We start from the raw sequence: 18,531 nt of genomic DNA, 5'->3' as shown, positions 1-18,531 counted from the left end.
CCTATCCTTGTGGTGGCATTGAGGTATGCACAATTTGAAAAGGTAAAGGTGTATTTTTTCCGAGCAAAATGACAGAGCTTTGCTGAGACTGGGTATTGTGACCTTGTAGAGAGGTGGCTAATCCAACAAGGGCAGAGCATCTGGCTCCCATGGCCCGTTTGGAGACTGTAACGTTTATGAAAAAATAAATTACCTGTCAGACCAGTAGATGTAAGCCCCGAAGACTGCTAGGGAAAACATATCCGCAGTGCTGCCTGACAGTACAATCTCCCGGCTCTCTTCACTCTCAAGGTTGATCCTCTCTATCTTGGCGGTGCGGGCATCACACCAATATAATTTATTTTCCTAGAATGCAATTTGTAATAAACTTCATATCATTGTGGAGCATATCATTATTAATAGACGATATAAAAAAGAAAGCAGAGAGCCTTCTGCCACTTCAGGAGGCTGAGGCTATGAGGCTGAGGTGAAGGCTAAAGTGCTATGTGAGCACTATGGGGGGCCTGAGCTCACCTCGTAGTCTATGGTGATCCCGTTTGGCCAGGCTAGTCCAGAGTTCACCAGCACTACTTGGTCCGAGCCATCCATGCGTGCCCTGCTAATGCGGGGGCTCTGGCCCCATTCTGTCCAGAACAGGAACCTGCTCAACAGAACAACGGTAGGGGGAGAGGAGGGGTCCACCGCAAACAAACATGTTCACAGCCACTTCCTAGTAGGACGATTTAGTGTTATGTTAGCTTCACAGAAATACTGTCAAAGGTTAACAAGTTTACACACAATTGAGTTCCCTTACTATCAAATAACAATGTTATTTTTGTTATATATATATATATATATATATATATATTGTATGTGTAACCTGTGTTGGCTTTACAGTATACTCTAACTTCATGAAAACAATCACTAGTGAAAACAATGAATTCTTCACCATTCTAATCCAAAGTACTGTATCTAACTAAAGAGTAGCCACATTATTTCCCCATTCTGGACATCCATATTTGATGACAGTGGCTGCTCACATTTCAAACCTCTCAATCATTAATGCAGGTGTAGGAAGGACAGGTCTGCGTTTCCGCAGCTTAGACTTAAGGCTGGGTGCTATTGATTTATCCCCCGACTAGAGATGCTAATGAAGCGTGACTAAGCAGAGGAGAAGGAGAATGAGGCCGTTGGCACTGCTTCGGCTTCACCTGCACAGGCTAATTAATGATGTCTCCCTCTAACCCACAATTTTCACAGCATTGTATGCATTCATTACCCAAGGGCTTCTCACACAGGGAGCAATAACTTTACATGGCAATCATGCTGATTGCTTTAGTCCTAGACTTAATAGTGGAAAATATGATTCTTCCGATTTAAGTTGAGGTTATAATCATAGGCGTGCTAGTCGGCTCCACACTTCAACATTATGAGTAGCAGAATGTGCTGAGAATATCTACAGTACGCTCTTCTGTTAACACATCCTAATCAAGGTTTCATACATGATGTAAGATTATCCATATCATTTTCATCTGAAGTACGGTATCTGTACAGTTTTGGTGCAAAAAGCGCCATTGTGCTGATTAGATATTTCTTTTTGAGTTCCAGAAAATCTAATCAACACAATGGTTATTCAGGAGACAGTCAAATGGAAAAGTAAAAGTAAAATACAATCCATCTCCAATAAAATACTGTACCCTTTCATTGGGTGCACAGCAATGGCTTTGGGTTGGTCAAGTCCTTCAGCTATCACCACTGCACGGTACAATCCACTGAGTCGAGCGACCTCTATGAGATTGAAGCCATGGTCCGTCCAATAGATATTACCTGAAACAAACCACGTCAGTGTAATACAGTAGTGTGGTACAGGACATAATGTAGTGTTCCACCATTCCATTAAGTGTCATGCAGCTGGACTCAGCTGATGCAGCTGGATGCAGCTGAATATATACCTGTTGTATTCTATCACATGAAAGTCTACATTAACATTTACATTTTTGGCCTTTAGCAGACACCTTTATCCAAAGCAACTTATAACAAATACATTTGTCTAAGTAAGTGAATTGTCTATTCATTAGTCAACATAACAAAAAGAAATCTAAGCTAGGACCAGAGGCCATTGGAAGTCACAATGCTAGAAGAAGGAAGACTGACTTCAGGAGAGAAACTGTACAGGGGGGTAGTGTGAAATGGTAAATGGTAAATGGACTGCACTTATATAGCACCTTTTTTGCTGCTCCAAAGCTCTTTACAACAGCCTCTCATTCACCCATTCACACACACATTCACACACCAATGGCAAGGCACTGGCCCACTCACTGGGAGCAATTTTGGGGTTCAGTGTCTTGCCCAAGGACACCTCGACATGTGGCCAGCCGGGGCTCGAACCGCTGATCTGCCAACCTTGTGATCATTAGACGGCGACTCTACCTACTGCGCCACAGCCGCCCCAAATTGTGGATGAAGAGGTCTTTAGGAGGGACAGCTAAGACTAATGTACTGTATGTTCATTGAGTGGTAATAATCTGTAATAACCATTACCTGCAATCCAGTCCACTGCAATCCCCTCCACACGGCCAATGCCACTGGTGACAATATCCTCTTTCCAGGTCTGGTCTCGCTTGGCTCTGGATATTCTGTTTAAGCCCATGTCTGTCCAGTACACCGTGTCATTTCCTAGGAGGTGCATGGGTTCAGTGGGAGGGATGATCGGAATACAACAATCACCTGACCACCACAGTCAAGTCCGTCATCGCTGAAACAGACTAGTACTAATATGGTACCACACAGAGGGAGTAGACAGCACACCGTAGCACTACTGTATGTCATTTGTGATATTTGCACGTGTATTGCAATAAAAAACAGAACAAATAGTCTGAAAGAAAAGAACGCCACACTAACCTGCATGGAAGTCCACCCCTACTGTGAACAGTGTGCCTGTCACTGGGATCAAGGCGTCGTTGGTGTTATCAGTGGGATCCAGAGAGATTCCTCTGATCCCTTCATGAGTAGAGTACATCAAAAAGGACCCTAGACCTTGAAACACAAAGCAAAATTCCTTGATGATAGCATCTGTACTGTCAAATATGACTCATATAATCTTTTTTTTTTTTTTTATTCCTTAATTACCATTTAGGGACTGATCATTATTTTATTAGAGTTAGGGAGTGGCCTCTGTTTTATGTACAAGGGCACGGTCTTGAAATTTGCAATTTATAAAATGTTTCTATATTTCTGTGCTTCCGAATTTGCCCCTATTAGCTTTCGTTACGCTGCTTTTGCTCTCTTTGTATCTCTCCCAAAAGGCACTTTCATAGCTCATCATTGGTGTGCTTCCGTATCAAAGCGTGAACTTGTTTTGGCGTGGTTCTGGAAGCTCTCATGGCATGAACAATTATTGAAATTGTTTGCAATTTAATAATGTTAATAAATGCGGCCAATTGATTCATTTTTTGTCCCCCTCCCCATGTGTGACTTTGAAATGGTACCAACGCTATCATGATACAAACAAGCGTTTAGGGAAAGTCAGGGAGGGAACTATCCCCAGCTAACTGCCTAGCATACATACACTAGTGTTATGAAACTTGTCAGCCTGCAGATATTTCTACTCTCGTCTAGTCTAGAGGTGCTAGGCTATCTAGAAGGTTCTGTAACTGGTCTGGATGTACAGTCACTGAACACTTTATTAGGAACACCTGTACACCTTCTCATTCATGGAGGTTGTGTTGCACTTGGCACACTTTAGGCCCATTAATACCAATCAATCATCGCTTGAATGCCAAGAACTTGATGCTGTTGACCCTCTCCACAGCAGACCCGTTGATGGTGATGGGGTCTTCTGCCTGCATCTTCTTCCTGAAGTCCACTGCCAGCTCCTTGGTCTTGTCTGCGTTAAGAGCGAGGTTATTGACCAGGCTGTACAGAGCCAGGCGGTTGACCTCACTCCTGTAGACCGTCTCGTCGCCGTCTGTGATCAGGCCAATCACCGTAGTGTTGTTGTTGGCGAACTTGGTCAGCAACACATGGTGTTGGAGCTGTGAGTGGCCAACGCAGTCGTGTGTGTACAGAGAGTAGAGGAGGAGGCTTAGGACACAGCCTTGGGGGGCTCCAGTGCTAATGGTCAGAGGGGGAGGTCTTTTTCAGTACTGGGATGATGGCAGATGACTTGAAGCAGGAGGGCACTATGGCTGTGGAGAGGGAGAGATTGAGTATGGTAGTGAAGACCCCTGAAAGCTGGTCTGCGCACGCTTTAAGCAAGCCTTTCGGATGTTGATGCACTTGAAAACCTCACACACGTCTTCCTCGGTGATGGCCGGAGCACTGGCTGTCGTCTGTGGTGTGCGCTCTCACCAGGAGGTTTGTGTACCTTAGTTCAAAACGGGCGCAGAAGCTATTCAACTCGTCTGGCAGAGCGGTGTAGCGGTGGTTGTGGTTGCCCTGATCCTCTATAGCTCAGTTGGTAGAGTGTGGTGCAAACAACACTTAAGTTGGGGGTTTGTTTCCTGCTGGGACCATATATACTGAAAAAAGTTTGCACCCACTGCAATGTAAGCCGCTTTGGATAAACGCGCCAGCTAAATGGCATACATTACAGTTCTATAAGTCAGAGTACGCGGACGATGTTGGATGTACACGGCCCTGGGGAGAGACGGAGAAAGCAGCTTACCCGGGACCGGGAACAGCTCAAGTGAGGTGTCGGTGTCGGCCAGCCCCCAGCTGAGCGTAGATGTTTCCGACAGTGACAAATAATAACTCATAACCCCAAAAGAATCCCCGAAAGAATAATGTCCCAATTTTAATAACAAAACGAATTTACGCATTCCCCAGGAGCTTGTGTCACAAGCGTGGCCGTGTCTGTCCACGAAGAACGAACCCCCCTTTTCTAGCTTGTCACACTGATGTCTTAAACATTTCGTCATCCCCCCACTCCCCCCCACTTCCTGGCTGCACTGCCTGCCCCCCCCCCCCCCCCCGCCCCAGGTGTGAAACGTGACAGTTGATAGCTTTGTCATGAAACCCAATACCAATTTCGTTCTCTTATGACCATTACTCCACACATTAATTCAGTGTATTTTATCAATATTTTGTTTAGAGGGTATTTCAATTTTGTATTTTAGAGACCTAATTCACTCCATATACTCCCTATCATTAATAACGATCAGTCCTTTAGCAACAGTACCTTCACACGACATGCGATCTCTATGGAGGTTGTAGCCTGTGGTGCAGGAACAGCTGCGTGTGTTCTCTGATGTTGGAAAGCAGAGCTGAGAGCATCCACCATTGTTGACCTGACAGGCATTCCTCCCTACACAGTGGAATAAGTAGGTTACAAAAAATACTTTGTTTAAAACCTACTGAATACTGCAGCATTCATGCAATAGTTCAAGAATCAATACCATTGATCGGATTTTCATGAGGATTGACTCAGAGATTCGTTGCAAGTTAGTAGATTTATAGGTGTGTGTGTGTGTGTGTGTGTGTGTGTGTGTGTGCATGTGTGTGTGTGTGTGTGTGTGTGTACAGTATGTGTGTGTAGACATGCGTGTGAGTGTGTGTGTGTGTGTGTGTGTGTGTGTGTGTGTGTGCATGCGTGTGTGTGTGTACAGTATGTGTGTAGACATGCGTGGGAGTGTGTGTGCATGTGTGTGAGTGTGCGTGCGTGTGTGTGTGTGTGTGTGGAGTATGTGTGTGTCGACAAGCTTGTGAGTGTGTACGTGTGTGCACGTGCATATCTGTTCCATGGACACCTCATCACACAGATACCTCCAACGGCTGTCTCCTTTAGAGCAGAGTAATGAGATATGCTACATTCCCATGTGGTTTATGTCAAAGAGATAAATTATGTGGCAAATTGGTCCAAAGATGTTTGAGGAGGGAGTATGAAGATTTACCCTTAAAACTCCTTAATTGACATTTTTTTTATACTAATGGAGCATTTAAGAGATCTACAGCAATCCTGGTAATGGACCTGTCGTTAATATGGGTGATACTGCCAATTACTCACACAACTGGTGCAAAGCAGTGGTTCCCATCGGCAAAGGCAGGGTGAGCTTGTTATGGGCCATATCATCCTCTTGTTATGGGCCTTATCATGGGCATCAGCATAACCCATAGACAAACTGGACAGAAGCTTGCTGGCTTGGCTTACAGCCATGATAAAATTGTTGGAGAACTTGTATGTTGCCATTAATGCTCAGAGCAGTAAGGAGGTAATACATTATTCATTTAGGTTATACTGTATACTGTAGATGAATTCACTTGTTGGTCACGTTTGGGTTTTAAAGGATCCTTGCTGCTGACTGAAGCAATCTGAATCACAGGAATTGGTCCTGTGAATCGATGTCTGTCTTGATCTCTTATCGAATGTCCATTCATACTATTTCTTAAACTGTGTTATCACCAACTATAATATATTAAAATGTAGCTACCAGAAAGTTTAAACATATATCACAGTTTTGTCCCTTACTGATACTGGCTGTGTTATTTGTTATTAAATAGATTAGCCTTGTGCATCGGAAGCCATGTTTTGAGAACATAAGATAGATAGGGAATTTAGACAACGATGGTGAGGTCGAGAGTGTGCCAGGTTTCGTGAATTAGTTATCTGCCCTCTTCACACACATTTTTTAAGGTCTTTTCAGTATAACAAATGAAGGTTCAGGTTTTCACCTTTGAGTCTTTGGCTTCCAGTAAACAACTATTATATTTTCACCTGGGGTGTGTTGTTGTTGTTGTTGCTCTCTCCTTGCAAGTTTTACATTTTGGTGATTATAAATGGTGTATTTGATTCTTACTAGAATATTAATTGAGTATTTAATGAACTCAAATAAATTATTCATTTGATTTTTTCCAATTGATGAGACACTGGTGTCAGTCTCACATCCTTTATTTTGAGTGAAAAAGTGTATCCCTACAATATACCAGGTTCTCTCAAGGGCAAGTTCAAAGCCTACACAGATCTAAACGTAGCTGAGGAATTAGGACAGCAATCCTCCATTAAATGTTAAAAGAAGCATTAAGTATCATTAGCATACGTTACCCCTCTGGCTGTCTCTGTCATACATTTTCATATGCACGATCCCTGAAGTCTTGTTCCGTAAAACCACCACATTCTGCCCATCTCTCTTAGTGACTGTCCCAAGTTGGGCTAAATTGTCGTCTGACCACCATAACTTGGCACCTGTAGAGATAAAAAATTATATTATCGTTCATGACTATGTTGAATAGATGAATAACAGTAAAACTGTCCATCTATTCAACAATCCATTAGTGTAATATCACCGTACAGTCCGCGCTCCAACGGAAACCCTTACACAAAGGCTGCAGCCCCATTATTCATGAATGGCATAAAGTATGTGTACTTACTGAATACAAAGCTTGAGTAAAAAAGCGGAACACCACACCGGAATAATTCCTACTTGTGATGGTATTACTGATCAAAGCGTCACTATCCGGCCTGATTGTATTCTCTTGGTGATGAATACAGCAGACATGACCCATGGGCACATGTAAAATGGGGCACGCGGAGGGAGCACTGGGACTTTGAGGTTTCCTATTCTGTGAGGCTAGGTCATATGAGATAGAGAGATGGGAGCCATGTTTAACTCTCCTATCCTTCATCTCAGGGGGGCAGAGGTTGTGAGAGGAAAACCAGTAGAAGCACCAAGATATGTGACATATTTTGCGCGTCTTATTATACAGTACAGTACGTGAGGCCGACGCCAACTGAGTCAAGAGCACAGAACACGTAGAGCACAGCTTCTCCGCAGTCAGAGGAGCACCGAAGCGAAACCAATCTTTAGGTAGAACAGGAGCTACTGCTTTTCTATCTGTCTGCTAGCTTGGATGGGTGCTTGTGCAAGATTATTTTGGGCACTAAATTCCCTCAAATTACGGTGTTGCGGGGCATAACATTTCTGGGGTTTGAAATACAAACAGATACAAACCCAAACTCTAGAGATATGAAATACAAACAACTCTCCAGGTGAACTGAATCAAAATAATCTAATAAACAGGCCCACATAATACCCCACCAAGATAAAGGAGCTAAACAGAGGGAACATTTACAATGTAAAAATAACTATTACAAACTTTAGGGCATAGCCACTACACAGAGAGGAGCAATCAATCATACCAATGAATGCAACCATTTCATCATTATTAAAAAGAGTTACACCTCAATACGACCTGATCGACTTTCCAGGAAGCAAGAAGAGAAACTCCTTATCAATGTTTGCTTATTATAGCAGTGTACTGTACCAGGCCTACAATAACTATAGGAGATTGCATTGTTTAGGGACATATTAGATGTTGATTCATATTAAAGTTATCAATAGAACCAGAAACAATATACATCAGAGAGGCTCTCAGTAACTAGGTTGTTCACTCACCTTCCCATTCATTTGTTCTGTTTTCCGCTACCCTCTAATCACTTACTGGCTACCTCAATAATCAGTTGATATATGAGGCTACATTCCAATATGCAAATACAACTACCTTCAACATTAGGCCTATTATATCACTCAGGACATCGTGACTCCTAATAGCATTTCACTCATTTTCACCCATTAGGAGAGATGACTGCCACTAAATCAAATTTTACATCATTTAACAGTTGATGAACTCCCCTGATAACACAGGTGATAATTGATAAAGGGCTAAATCCTTTAGAACTAGAACAGGATACATTAGAAACTTGGATATTTGTACAAGATTTGGATTGAGGTGACTTCCTCGTATTAGACAACACTCAATAATAGCTCTCGTCATGTTATGATTATAGATTAGAGCCAATTAGGGTAGAGAGGGCAGAACTGATTGGCCACTCTACCCTAGGTAGTCCACCACTCGTAAACTGATTAAGGACCTCTTTATTGAATGTGTTTATTTTTCTTGATTGTGTTTCATTATGTTGTAATTGTGTATGTGTATTGTGCATTGCTGTGAACTGTCTGTTTGCAGGGCTCCCTTGTAAAAGAGACCGTGGTCTCAATGGGGCTAAAATGGGGCTAAAATAATGATTAAATAAGCTGCTGTGGTACGTGCTGGTTCTCCCCACTCACCCATTACTGCCAGGGCAGTGACATTCACCAGCTCGTTCCTCAAGGACTCCAACACCTCGAGACCACTGCCATCCAGATTGCATCTGTTGATGGTGCCATTACCTATGCTGATCCAGTACAGCTTGCTGTATGTGTAGTCAATTGAAAGACCTGGAGGGGGAAATACAATGATAAAATGGTTATGGGTATATGTTCATGAACCACTTAGCACAAGTATTGCAGTACTGTTACAAAATTGCACTCCAGTTCAACAACATGTAGAAGGTGGTGGAGGTGGCGTCTCCGGAGGAGAGGGGGGGAGTTGGTACCGGAGCAGGTGTCCCCTGTGCATGCTGCCGATTTCTGTATTGTTTCGCAATGGCCCCCCCTGCCCCTAGCTCACTACAGGGAATGATAGCTCCCTTGCTTGCAGTAGTCCCACTGGGAATACTGCACATGAGAGGGTTTCAGCATTGGGTATGCGCAAACTCACCTACACCTTTTTCATCACTGACACCGCTTGGTGACGGTATGTATGCTTTCCCCCCAGAGTGCAGCTGATCCAGCCCACAATGAGAATGAGAATGAGAATGTTTATTTTGATCCCTTATACATTTCATAATACAGATATTAAAAACGTACACAATGTGTAACACCAGGACCAAAAATGTGTAGGCTGAAGCCATGGCTTATTGCGCCTACCCTTGTTACATGTATGGTTTTTCCCCATGAGTACATAATCAAAACATTGAAACTTTTATAAACAAAATTTCACTTACGCATCTTAACAGAAAGCTCAAAAGTACCAAACAAAAAACTATATTAATGCGCCTACCCTTTTTACATTAGTGGTTTTCCCCTTATGAGTCCCCTTATTGTGAAATCAAGACATAGAAACATTTATAAACAACATTTTACTAAAAAGTTTAACAAAAAGTTCAAAAATACCAAACAAAAACTATATTTATACCTCTGTTTTATACTTGTTAATCATCTTATTTTTTAGTAATTTTTAAAATCCTTTTAGTGTACTACACATTTTCATTTCCTTTCCAAAAGTATTCCATAAGTTAACTCCTTTAACTGTTATACATCTTTGTTTTGCATTTGTTCTAATCTTTGTCTTCATAAACATACATATTCCTCTGAGTTCGTAATTACTCAGGAGAGGATACGTCTGCTGGGCTCTGCATGATACCCAGTAGCCGCCCCGAGCAGCCTGGGAAAACCGTGGTTTGCAGAAACAATACAACTCATGTGCAGAAGCCCATGGATCCTCCCCCTGCAAAGGGATCTTCTCTCCCAGGCACGGGGGAGAAAAAGGGCATTGACGTCCCGAAATGTGGCACCTCTCAAATTGGCCCTTGAAAGTGCTAACCTCTTAGCCACAGGGCTTCCAGCTTCTGTGGTTTTGCTACCATTCAGTGTGAGTGCCAGTGCCAGGGCACCCTTCTACTTCAGAGGCTCTGTGTTTTCAAATGGCGTGCTTTTGGAAGTTGGTGGCAAAAATCAAGTCATTGTCTGCTTTGCATGCATCCGGTGCATGGTAGAAAGCTGTCTCGGCACTGCCTCATCCACTAGGATGTAGGAGAGGCCATCTCCCTAACGTACAGTAGCCAAGGGTGTCGACCTGCCGAGCTCTCGAATACGAGAGGTATGGCCTCTGTTTACCCACTGTATTATGACAACTGCTAAGTGAGTCTACTTTTTCTTACACTGTGGTAGCCTAGTGCCCTTGCATTACCTAATGTACCTATCACTATCATTGTCTTCATTGGTTTTATATAATATTTTTAATATCATGTTCTTAAATCACTATTTAAATGCACTTCTGGTTACATGCTAAACTGCATTTTGTTGTCTAGTACTTTGTACTCTGCAATGACAATACATTTAAATCTAATCTAATCTAATTAGGAGTGAGACCCTGTTTCAGTGTTACAATATATTTATTCAAGCAGCACCGCTATCATAACTCACCCAAGTAATCAGGGTCTTGGATCATTAGCCTGGCTGATGGGTAAACAGGTCACAAACATGACCATAGCTCTATTGAGACATTTGTGGGACAATATTTAGGGGCCTTTCGAAGTTAGCATGCATGTTATTCTCCCTGACGCTGATATATATTAGATTAGATTAGATTAAATTCATCCTTTGTCATTGCACAGAGTACAATGAAATGTATTTTTTGCTCTAGGCACAGGGTCAGCCATAGTCAGTGCCCCTGGAGCAATTAGGGGTTACGTGCCTTGCTCAAGGGCACAACGGCTGGGGTAGGCACCTTAGATATGATGCCAGCAACCCTCCAGTCACCAGCTCACATGCAGCTCCCTCCTGAGGCAACCTTCTGATTGCTTGCCGGCCTCTCTAACGTCTAGGCTACCTGCCTGCCTATCAATGTTCTTGTATTAACATTATGCCAGTAACAGTTTAGTAAAGATGAACAGATATGAGCAGTAATACTGAAAAACCGACGCACATTAAAACTTCTCGACATGTCGATGCACTGATTTATGTTACTACCACACTTTCTAGTAGCCTCTTGGTGTGAACAAAGTTGTGTTTTTTTAGTTCTTAGGGGGCAAAATAATTGCTTCAGACAGTGAGTTTTAATGAAAACAGCTGAATGTCGTCTCGTCCCTAATGAGGGGCTTCTTACTAACGCTGATGGGATGTTTCTTGCTTCATGTTTCTCATGAATTCCGACAGGGTCTTTTAAAAGGGTCCCAGCCCGACAAAGTTCTGTACTAGGATAAAACTTTTTTTTACCAACGAGCTCTCTCTGGTTCTGATGAATGATCTTGCTGTTACTTCCATCCATGTTTGCCACATTTATCATGTTGCCATCTGTCCAATACATTTTCCTGGAAGATAAAACAGAAACCTTGGTTTTCATTATGGACCCCCAATGTTCTTCTGCTGAAGAGTTCTGCTAAAATTCAAAAGATGATATTATATTATATAAATTCGGTTACAGGATATCTTGTTGTGCATTTACCTCAAATATAGAGTGCCACTGCATTAAAAATCAAACACCAAATCCTAGTCTTACCCTTTGGCTGGATGTACAATGAGGCACTTAGGCTTATCAATCCCATGAACCACTGAGGTTTTCAGAGAGCCATCGAAACGCGCTACATTTATTTGTGTCTCTTCATTCTCCGAACTTATCCAGTACATGTTTCTGGAGAGCCAGTCGAGAGCGAGCCCTCGAACGTTCACAATACCTTCAAAGACGAAAAAACAACGTTGACATTGTGGAAACATGGTAAAGACATCTTATAATGTGTGATATAATGTATTTGAAACTATTCGTGTTACACTGTATATTTGTGTTTATAATACAATGATAACACAATAATACATAATTTTAAAACACAAAGGGGGAACAGTTTACTGTACCCCCGGATTTGATTGTCTCTATTGCAGTCCCGTTGATAAAAGCCCGTTTTATGGTTTGTGTTTTCACATCAGTCCAATAGATCCGCTCCTCAAGCACATCGCAGTCCACTGCCGTGACGTTGTCAATGTCTGGGACAGTCAAGGCGGTGATGATATTCATGTAAGGGTTGTCAATGTCCACGCCACGGATCTCAGTGCGCCTGGCATAGAGAAGGAATCTCTTCAGTGCTATTGGGGAACAACAAAACCGTTCTTTAAAAAAAAAAATATTGAACCTTTATTTATACAGGTAAAAACACATTGAGCCCCAAGGGCTCATTTTCAAGTGTGACCTGTTCACAGCAACAACATCCACCACAAACAAATACAATACAAAACCTGGCCTACATAGTCTAAAACTAAACTAAATCTACATAGTCTAAAACTAAAACTAGTCTAAAACAGTCTAAGATAGTCTAAAACTAAACTAAAACTACAAAATCTAAAACTAGACAGCTAAAGAGCTAGGGACAGGGAGGGGTCAGCAATGGGCAAAAGGGAGGGTCAACTCAATTGCAAGAACAAATCATAGACTCGCACTGTATGTCTCTCAGGATCTGATACGGCGACTGAATTTTCCCTGACAACAAAATCAAATAGTGTATATTACACAAATAGTTATGTTACAATTTAGCAGAACGGTGTAGTCACATAAGCTGAAATGTATATTTATATAGTTATACATAATCGAGACTGAAATAACAGTGCCAATGGAACTTCTCACATAATACATCCTACAAAAGTTTCACTACAACCTTGCAATACAAAATAAAATCATTGATAAATCAGAATGTTGTAGAATAATCCAAGCTGCCCTGGATACTGCTTGCATACGCAGCTTGTCAAAAATAAATCTGGCCTGACAAGACTAAGCAAAGGGAGAATAATAGATTTGACCTTGTGTTCTACACCTAGGCATCTCTGAGATGTCTCAACGGTAGGTTACAGCATTCCTCTCTTAGTGCTCACTGCCTCATTGTAGTACATACATAATAACAGTCTAGTTCTGAGACACCTGTCATGCTTTGAAAAGTCTCTTCTCAAGGCTGTGGGTGGTTGGGGTGGGGGGGTGTACAAATCAACAGGTTGGTATTAACTTACTGAGGCACGTCCTGTTGTTAGCAGATAACTTCATGAGGTGGGGGCAGGCGCAGGCCTCGGTGCGGTTGTAGTTGATAAGGCACAAATGGGAGCAGAGCCCTCGACCCCCATTTGCCTCACAGGGGTTGGAGACTGAGAGGGAGAAAGGAGGCCAGTTATTATTTAATTTTTTTAAAGTTATTTTTTCTGAGTGGGGCAGTCCAACTCATATTTTTCATTTTTATTGCGATAGAGACAGTAGAGATTTTTACAGGAAGGATGGGTGAGAGAGAGAGAAGGGATGACATGCAGGATATGTCCGCGGCCGGAATCGAACCGGGAACCCTGCGGTTACATGGTCGACGCTTAACCCACTACGCCACCTAAGCGCCCCAAGGAGGCCAGTTATAAGAGCTTTGTAGATATGTATAAAGGAGCACACACGGTACATGGTGCACTCAACACGTATGCAATTATACATTATATAACGGTTTGATCAGAACAAGAACTGTGATTGGCCGATAGACCTTCAAAGCAGAGTTTCATCCCCTAATAAAGTAACAGCTATGGTGTGTTTTACCTGATTACCATACGTTGCAGACATATCCCTGCACAAGCAATACATAAAAGCAATACACTGGTAAAGTGGAACATCCCTGGAGACAGTTGTTAGCAGGTGGTATTCTTTGACTGAGATGCAATCACTTTACCAGCATACATTATAAAGCACTCAAGTGTCATGCATTATACGTTTTAGACACAGCCTCACTCACACTTACAGACACCTGAAGATAACATTAATTCAAATACGTTTTGCTGTTAAAATGGGAACTTGCAAAAGTTCAGATAAGTTCAGTGTGGAACAAGATCATATCAACAAAAACAAAGGTTTGACAAAAAAAGGACTGTTTTGATGTAGCAGCACAATGACAGCTGTTGGGATTTGTTATTGTTATTTAAGAGCAGATGTATTATTTGTCAGAGAACTTGATGTTATGCTTATCACAAACATACCTTTCACTTTTTATTTTCAAAGTGAAAGGTATGTTTGTGATAAGCATAACATCAATCTAGAGGGGGGAAAACTAGAAAAAACAAGAAAGACCAAAAAAACAAAACACTCCAACCAGGCCAGTTGAATTAATATTTATTAATTCTCTGATTCACTGACTCCTTCAAAAATCCAGTGCTTTCATTTATTAATCTGTCTCCAATTCTTCCAGTCAGACCTGGGTTTAAAAATAGAACCTACAAGGTGTGCTTGATTCATCTTGACTGGTGCAATGACTTAGATGGAAACATTTAAAATGTGCAAACCCATCAAGCATGCTCAATCAAGCACATCTTAAGTATTTTAATGCATTTCACCCAGGTCAACTTCCTGTTACTCATGATAGCTGCCCCCAGGTCAACTTCCTGTTACTCATGACTGCTTCCTGTATTAGCTAGTAGTTAGTGCATATGTTCATTATCAACACAACCACAAAAGGCAAATCTTCAACCCCCCAATGATCCACTCCCTGTACGTATGACACAACTCTGTGTGAATTGAGTTCATACAGTAGTGCAGTGATCTACCTTGTGGCTGTCTGCTGGGATGGTAGATCTGGAGGTCAAACGGCTGGGCGCTAGTCTTCTGGATCACTGTCACATTGGCTCCTGTCCACTTGTTGGCCCTGGCCAGAGTGTTGGTCCTCCAGTCTGTCCAGTACACACTGCCCCCATAGAGACAGACAGCAAAGGGGTGCGAGAGGTACTCATGACCCCTGAGAACCTCTATGACACCAGTCCCATCATACAGCGCTGAGTAGATGGCATCAGACCTGTCGAGACAAACATACATTTCATTCCCTATTAGAATCTACACTATATGGAATATAAAGTAGTATGTGGACACAATTGTTGTCTGGGGCTGTTTTCATGGTTTAGGCTAGGCCCCTTAGTTCCAGTTCCAACTTTGTGGCAACAGTTGGGGAAGGCCCAGTTTCAGCATTACAATGCCCCCATATACAAAGTGAGGTCCATAATGACATGGTTTGCCGAGTTTGGTCTGGGAGAACTTGACTGGCCTACACACAGAGCTCTGACCTCAACCCCATCGAACACCTTTGGGATGAATTGGAACGCCGACTGCAAGCCAGTCCTTCTTGCCCAACATAAGTGCCCAGTCTTCCCAGAAGAGTGGAAGCTGTTATAGCAGCACAGGTGGGATCAACTCCATATTAATGCCCATGGTTTTGGAATGAGAAGTTCAACAAGCACATAATATGGGTGTGATGTTCGGGTGTCCCAATACTTCTGTCCATATAATGTATTTCCACAAGGTTCCACACTCTATACCTCCCTATCTTCATATATCTTAAGTTCTGAGTAAGGTCAAAGCAAGGAAGAACCATATCCCTACCTGAGAAACCTAGGTTAGCAAACTCAGTGCGTTCTTTTAAATCAATTCTGAAAGCTTACTTTTACAGGAAGGCTTTTTTATAGTAAATCTTGTAACTGTGTTTTGAAAAGTTCTATACAAATAAAGTTTATTTAATATTTGCCCTACTTACAGTACACAATAGTATGTTCAAATACCCAAACTCATATCCCCAAACAACATGCAGTGTCATGCTGAGTAATTGATGTAATTAAAAAAATCACGGAGATTGGTTTCTGTTTCTATGGGTACAGTACACAGAGAGTGTGTTTAGTTTGTTACCGGTAGGGGATAGCCTACTGTAGAATTGAATATTCAGTCTATTCATTTTTCAAAATGTGACATTCTATTGCCTAAGGCATATTTGTATCAACTGTTCCTTTGTTTGTCTGGATTGTGATATTTTCAGCAAATGCCTCAGAGTAAAACATCTAATTAAACCTCTTAATTACAACACCAATAGAAAGTTTACACAGGCATTTAGCAGCATAACAGCACAGTTGTGGACATGTATTTTACCGCAACTCCACTTTGAACTCATTTCAGATATAGCTTAAACTGTTAAATCATCTGGATCATAATCTAGATGAGCATACAATAACTATTATAAGCATACAGTAACTATTATAAGCATACAGTATAACTATATGGGAATACCTGAAAATAATTTTAAAATACATTTAAATCTCAATGTGACTTCTTTGGCCCCAAAAAAAAAAAAAAAAAAAAAAAAGGACTACGGTAATCAATTAAAAAAACGTGTGTACAACTTTAATTTGAATATTAACTGTCATGCCTTTGCCAACAGCAGGTGACCCACCGTGCATCTGTCCACATAATCCTCTTCTCCAGGTGGTCTAGTGTGAGACCGTTGGGCCAGGCTCCAATCTCCATGTCTTTATAGACCATGTGGCGTCCTCTACCACTCATTGACGCAGCTTCAATCCGGGGAAAGGTGGCATCCCAGTCTGTCCAGAAAATAATTCTAACCACAAAAGAAACCGATAAGACTCTGTGTAAAGGATGATCAAATAACTCCACCTCACTGAGCATCACACGGGTCACTCTGAACAAACCAAACAGCACATTTACTGAATGCATATGTTGTTCGTGAGGTTTGCTTTACAATTGCACCGTTGAATTGCACCCATAAATAGCACCTGTGAAGCACTTTTCAAGATTAGTCATTTCACTTTTAAATGCTGTACATTATTTTTTACATGTAACACATTGCATTGATTTCTATATACCTTTTCAGTATGCATGTACAATATGACACAAAACGTCCACACACAGCCAAGTTGCGTAAGAGAACCAACCCATCCTCAGGATCCAGAGCAATGGCTCGTGGGTGCTCCATCCCCCCGGCGATCAGGGTTGTCCGCAGCTGGCCCTTCAGTGTAGCCACCTCGATTTGATCCAGGTTGCTGTCAATCCAGTAAAGATTCCCTGCTATCCAATCAACTGCCAGGCCTTCTGGTGTAGCCAATCCATGCTGTACCACCACCTCAATCTCTGTAACACCTGCATAGACCAAACAAGAGGACAACAGGGTTCAAACGACACAAATGCAGCAGGGTCTAGATAGCCTTCAAAGGGCAACCTCTACTGAGAGGCTGTAGAGGTGATGTCAGGAAATTCATTATGTGGCTGAAATATAAAAACAAATCTCAAACAAACAAAACAACCAAACAAAAACTTAGTCTCACCAAAATCAACAGTTTGGAAAATCATTCAAAGAGAAAGAAAGCACTGGTGAGCTCAGCAATCACAAACAGGCTGGTTAAACGTCACTAGCCCGACTTTAGGATGACATTGGGTTTGTATTACTGTTACGTGCAACTTCATTTCCGGGGGAGCTTAGAAGAGCTCAGCAAATTAGGAAATTAAAGCAACACTAGCCCCAAGAGCTCAATCATACACCAATAGCCCACCACAATATACAACTGTTATTAACAGCTGTATGGAGGCTGTAGTGACTCAGTGGGACGTGAGGTATCAACAACAGATGGGACGTGAGAGCTGTTTAATGGAACTGTTGAAGTCAAAGTATAAGAGGAATAAATGAGGATATATGTTAGCACAAAACAAAATGCATTACATCCTAATGCAAATGCAAATCTGACATCATTTATGTCGCCATAACTTTCAAACTACCTTTTGAGCAGCTTTATTGTGGATAGATTCAACTTTACCAAACATCATTTTCCAAGCAGATACGTGTATTGTATGTGTACAATACATACCTCCGGTGCCTAACAGCTTTCCTCTGTAAATTTTATCCTCAACCACATCAGTCCAGTAGAGCAGGCTCTGGTTAAAGTGGAAGTCTAGGGCGATGGTGTTTCTTAAACCAGTAACAAGGAGACTGTAGTCTCTTTTGTGAAGATCTATTCGCCTGATCTCATGGCGGATAGAGAAGATGACAAAAGCCTCAAATGGGTCTGAGGAAGTAAATTATAAATTAGTAAAATTTGAAATAACTGCTGCTTGATAACACACAACACATATTGTACACTAATCCAATGGATTTTTCACACACACACACACACACACACACACACA

The 18,531-nt window shown here is 41.9% G+C and overlaps 1 protein-coding gene across 1 annotated transcript in view; it reads right to left on the bottom strand.

Annotated features, from left to right (window-relative positions):
* The window catches only part of LOC308154042 (low-density lipoprotein receptor-related protein 1B-like), a gene marked incomplete at both ends in the record, with an annotated part of 157,449 nt that overhangs the window by 81,088 nt on the left and 57,830 nt on the right, over positions 1 to 18,531 (bottom strand). The window contains 16 exons of the mRNA XM_080527222.1: positions 194 to 345; positions 514 to 640; positions 1,677 to 1,806; positions 2,521 to 2,655; positions 2,881 to 3,015; positions 5,159 to 5,284; positions 7,019 to 7,159; positions 9,042 to 9,191; positions 11,793 to 11,887; positions 12,076 to 12,250; positions 12,426 to 12,653; positions 13,566 to 13,697; positions 15,123 to 15,367; positions 16,787 to 16,951; positions 17,286 to 17,490; positions 18,213 to 18,410. Of these exons, the coding sequence (XP_080383348.1) occupies positions 194 to 345; positions 514 to 640; positions 1,677 to 1,806; positions 2,521 to 2,655; positions 2,881 to 3,015; positions 5,159 to 5,284; positions 7,019 to 7,159; positions 9,042 to 9,191; positions 11,793 to 11,887; positions 12,076 to 12,250; positions 12,426 to 12,653; positions 13,566 to 13,697; positions 15,123 to 15,367; positions 16,787 to 16,951; positions 17,286 to 17,490; positions 18,213 to 18,410 (2,539 nt within the window). The remainder of the gene's footprint in view (positions 1 to 193; positions 346 to 513; positions 641 to 1,676; positions 1,807 to 2,520; positions 2,656 to 2,880; positions 3,016 to 5,158; positions 5,285 to 7,018; positions 7,160 to 9,041; positions 9,192 to 11,792; positions 11,888 to 12,075; positions 12,251 to 12,425; positions 12,654 to 13,565; positions 13,698 to 15,122; positions 15,368 to 16,786; positions 16,952 to 17,285; positions 17,491 to 18,212; positions 18,411 to 18,531) is intronic.

This window comes from Nansenia antarctica (assembly GCF_963989245.1).
Source record: "Nansenia antarctica genome assembly, chromosome: 3".
Lineage (NCBI taxonomy): Eukaryota > Metazoa > Chordata > Actinopteri > Argentiniformes > Microstomatidae > Nansenia > Nansenia antarctica.
Note: the sequence above shows the minus strand (reverse complement) of the source record. Positions and strands in the feature narration are given on the sequence as shown.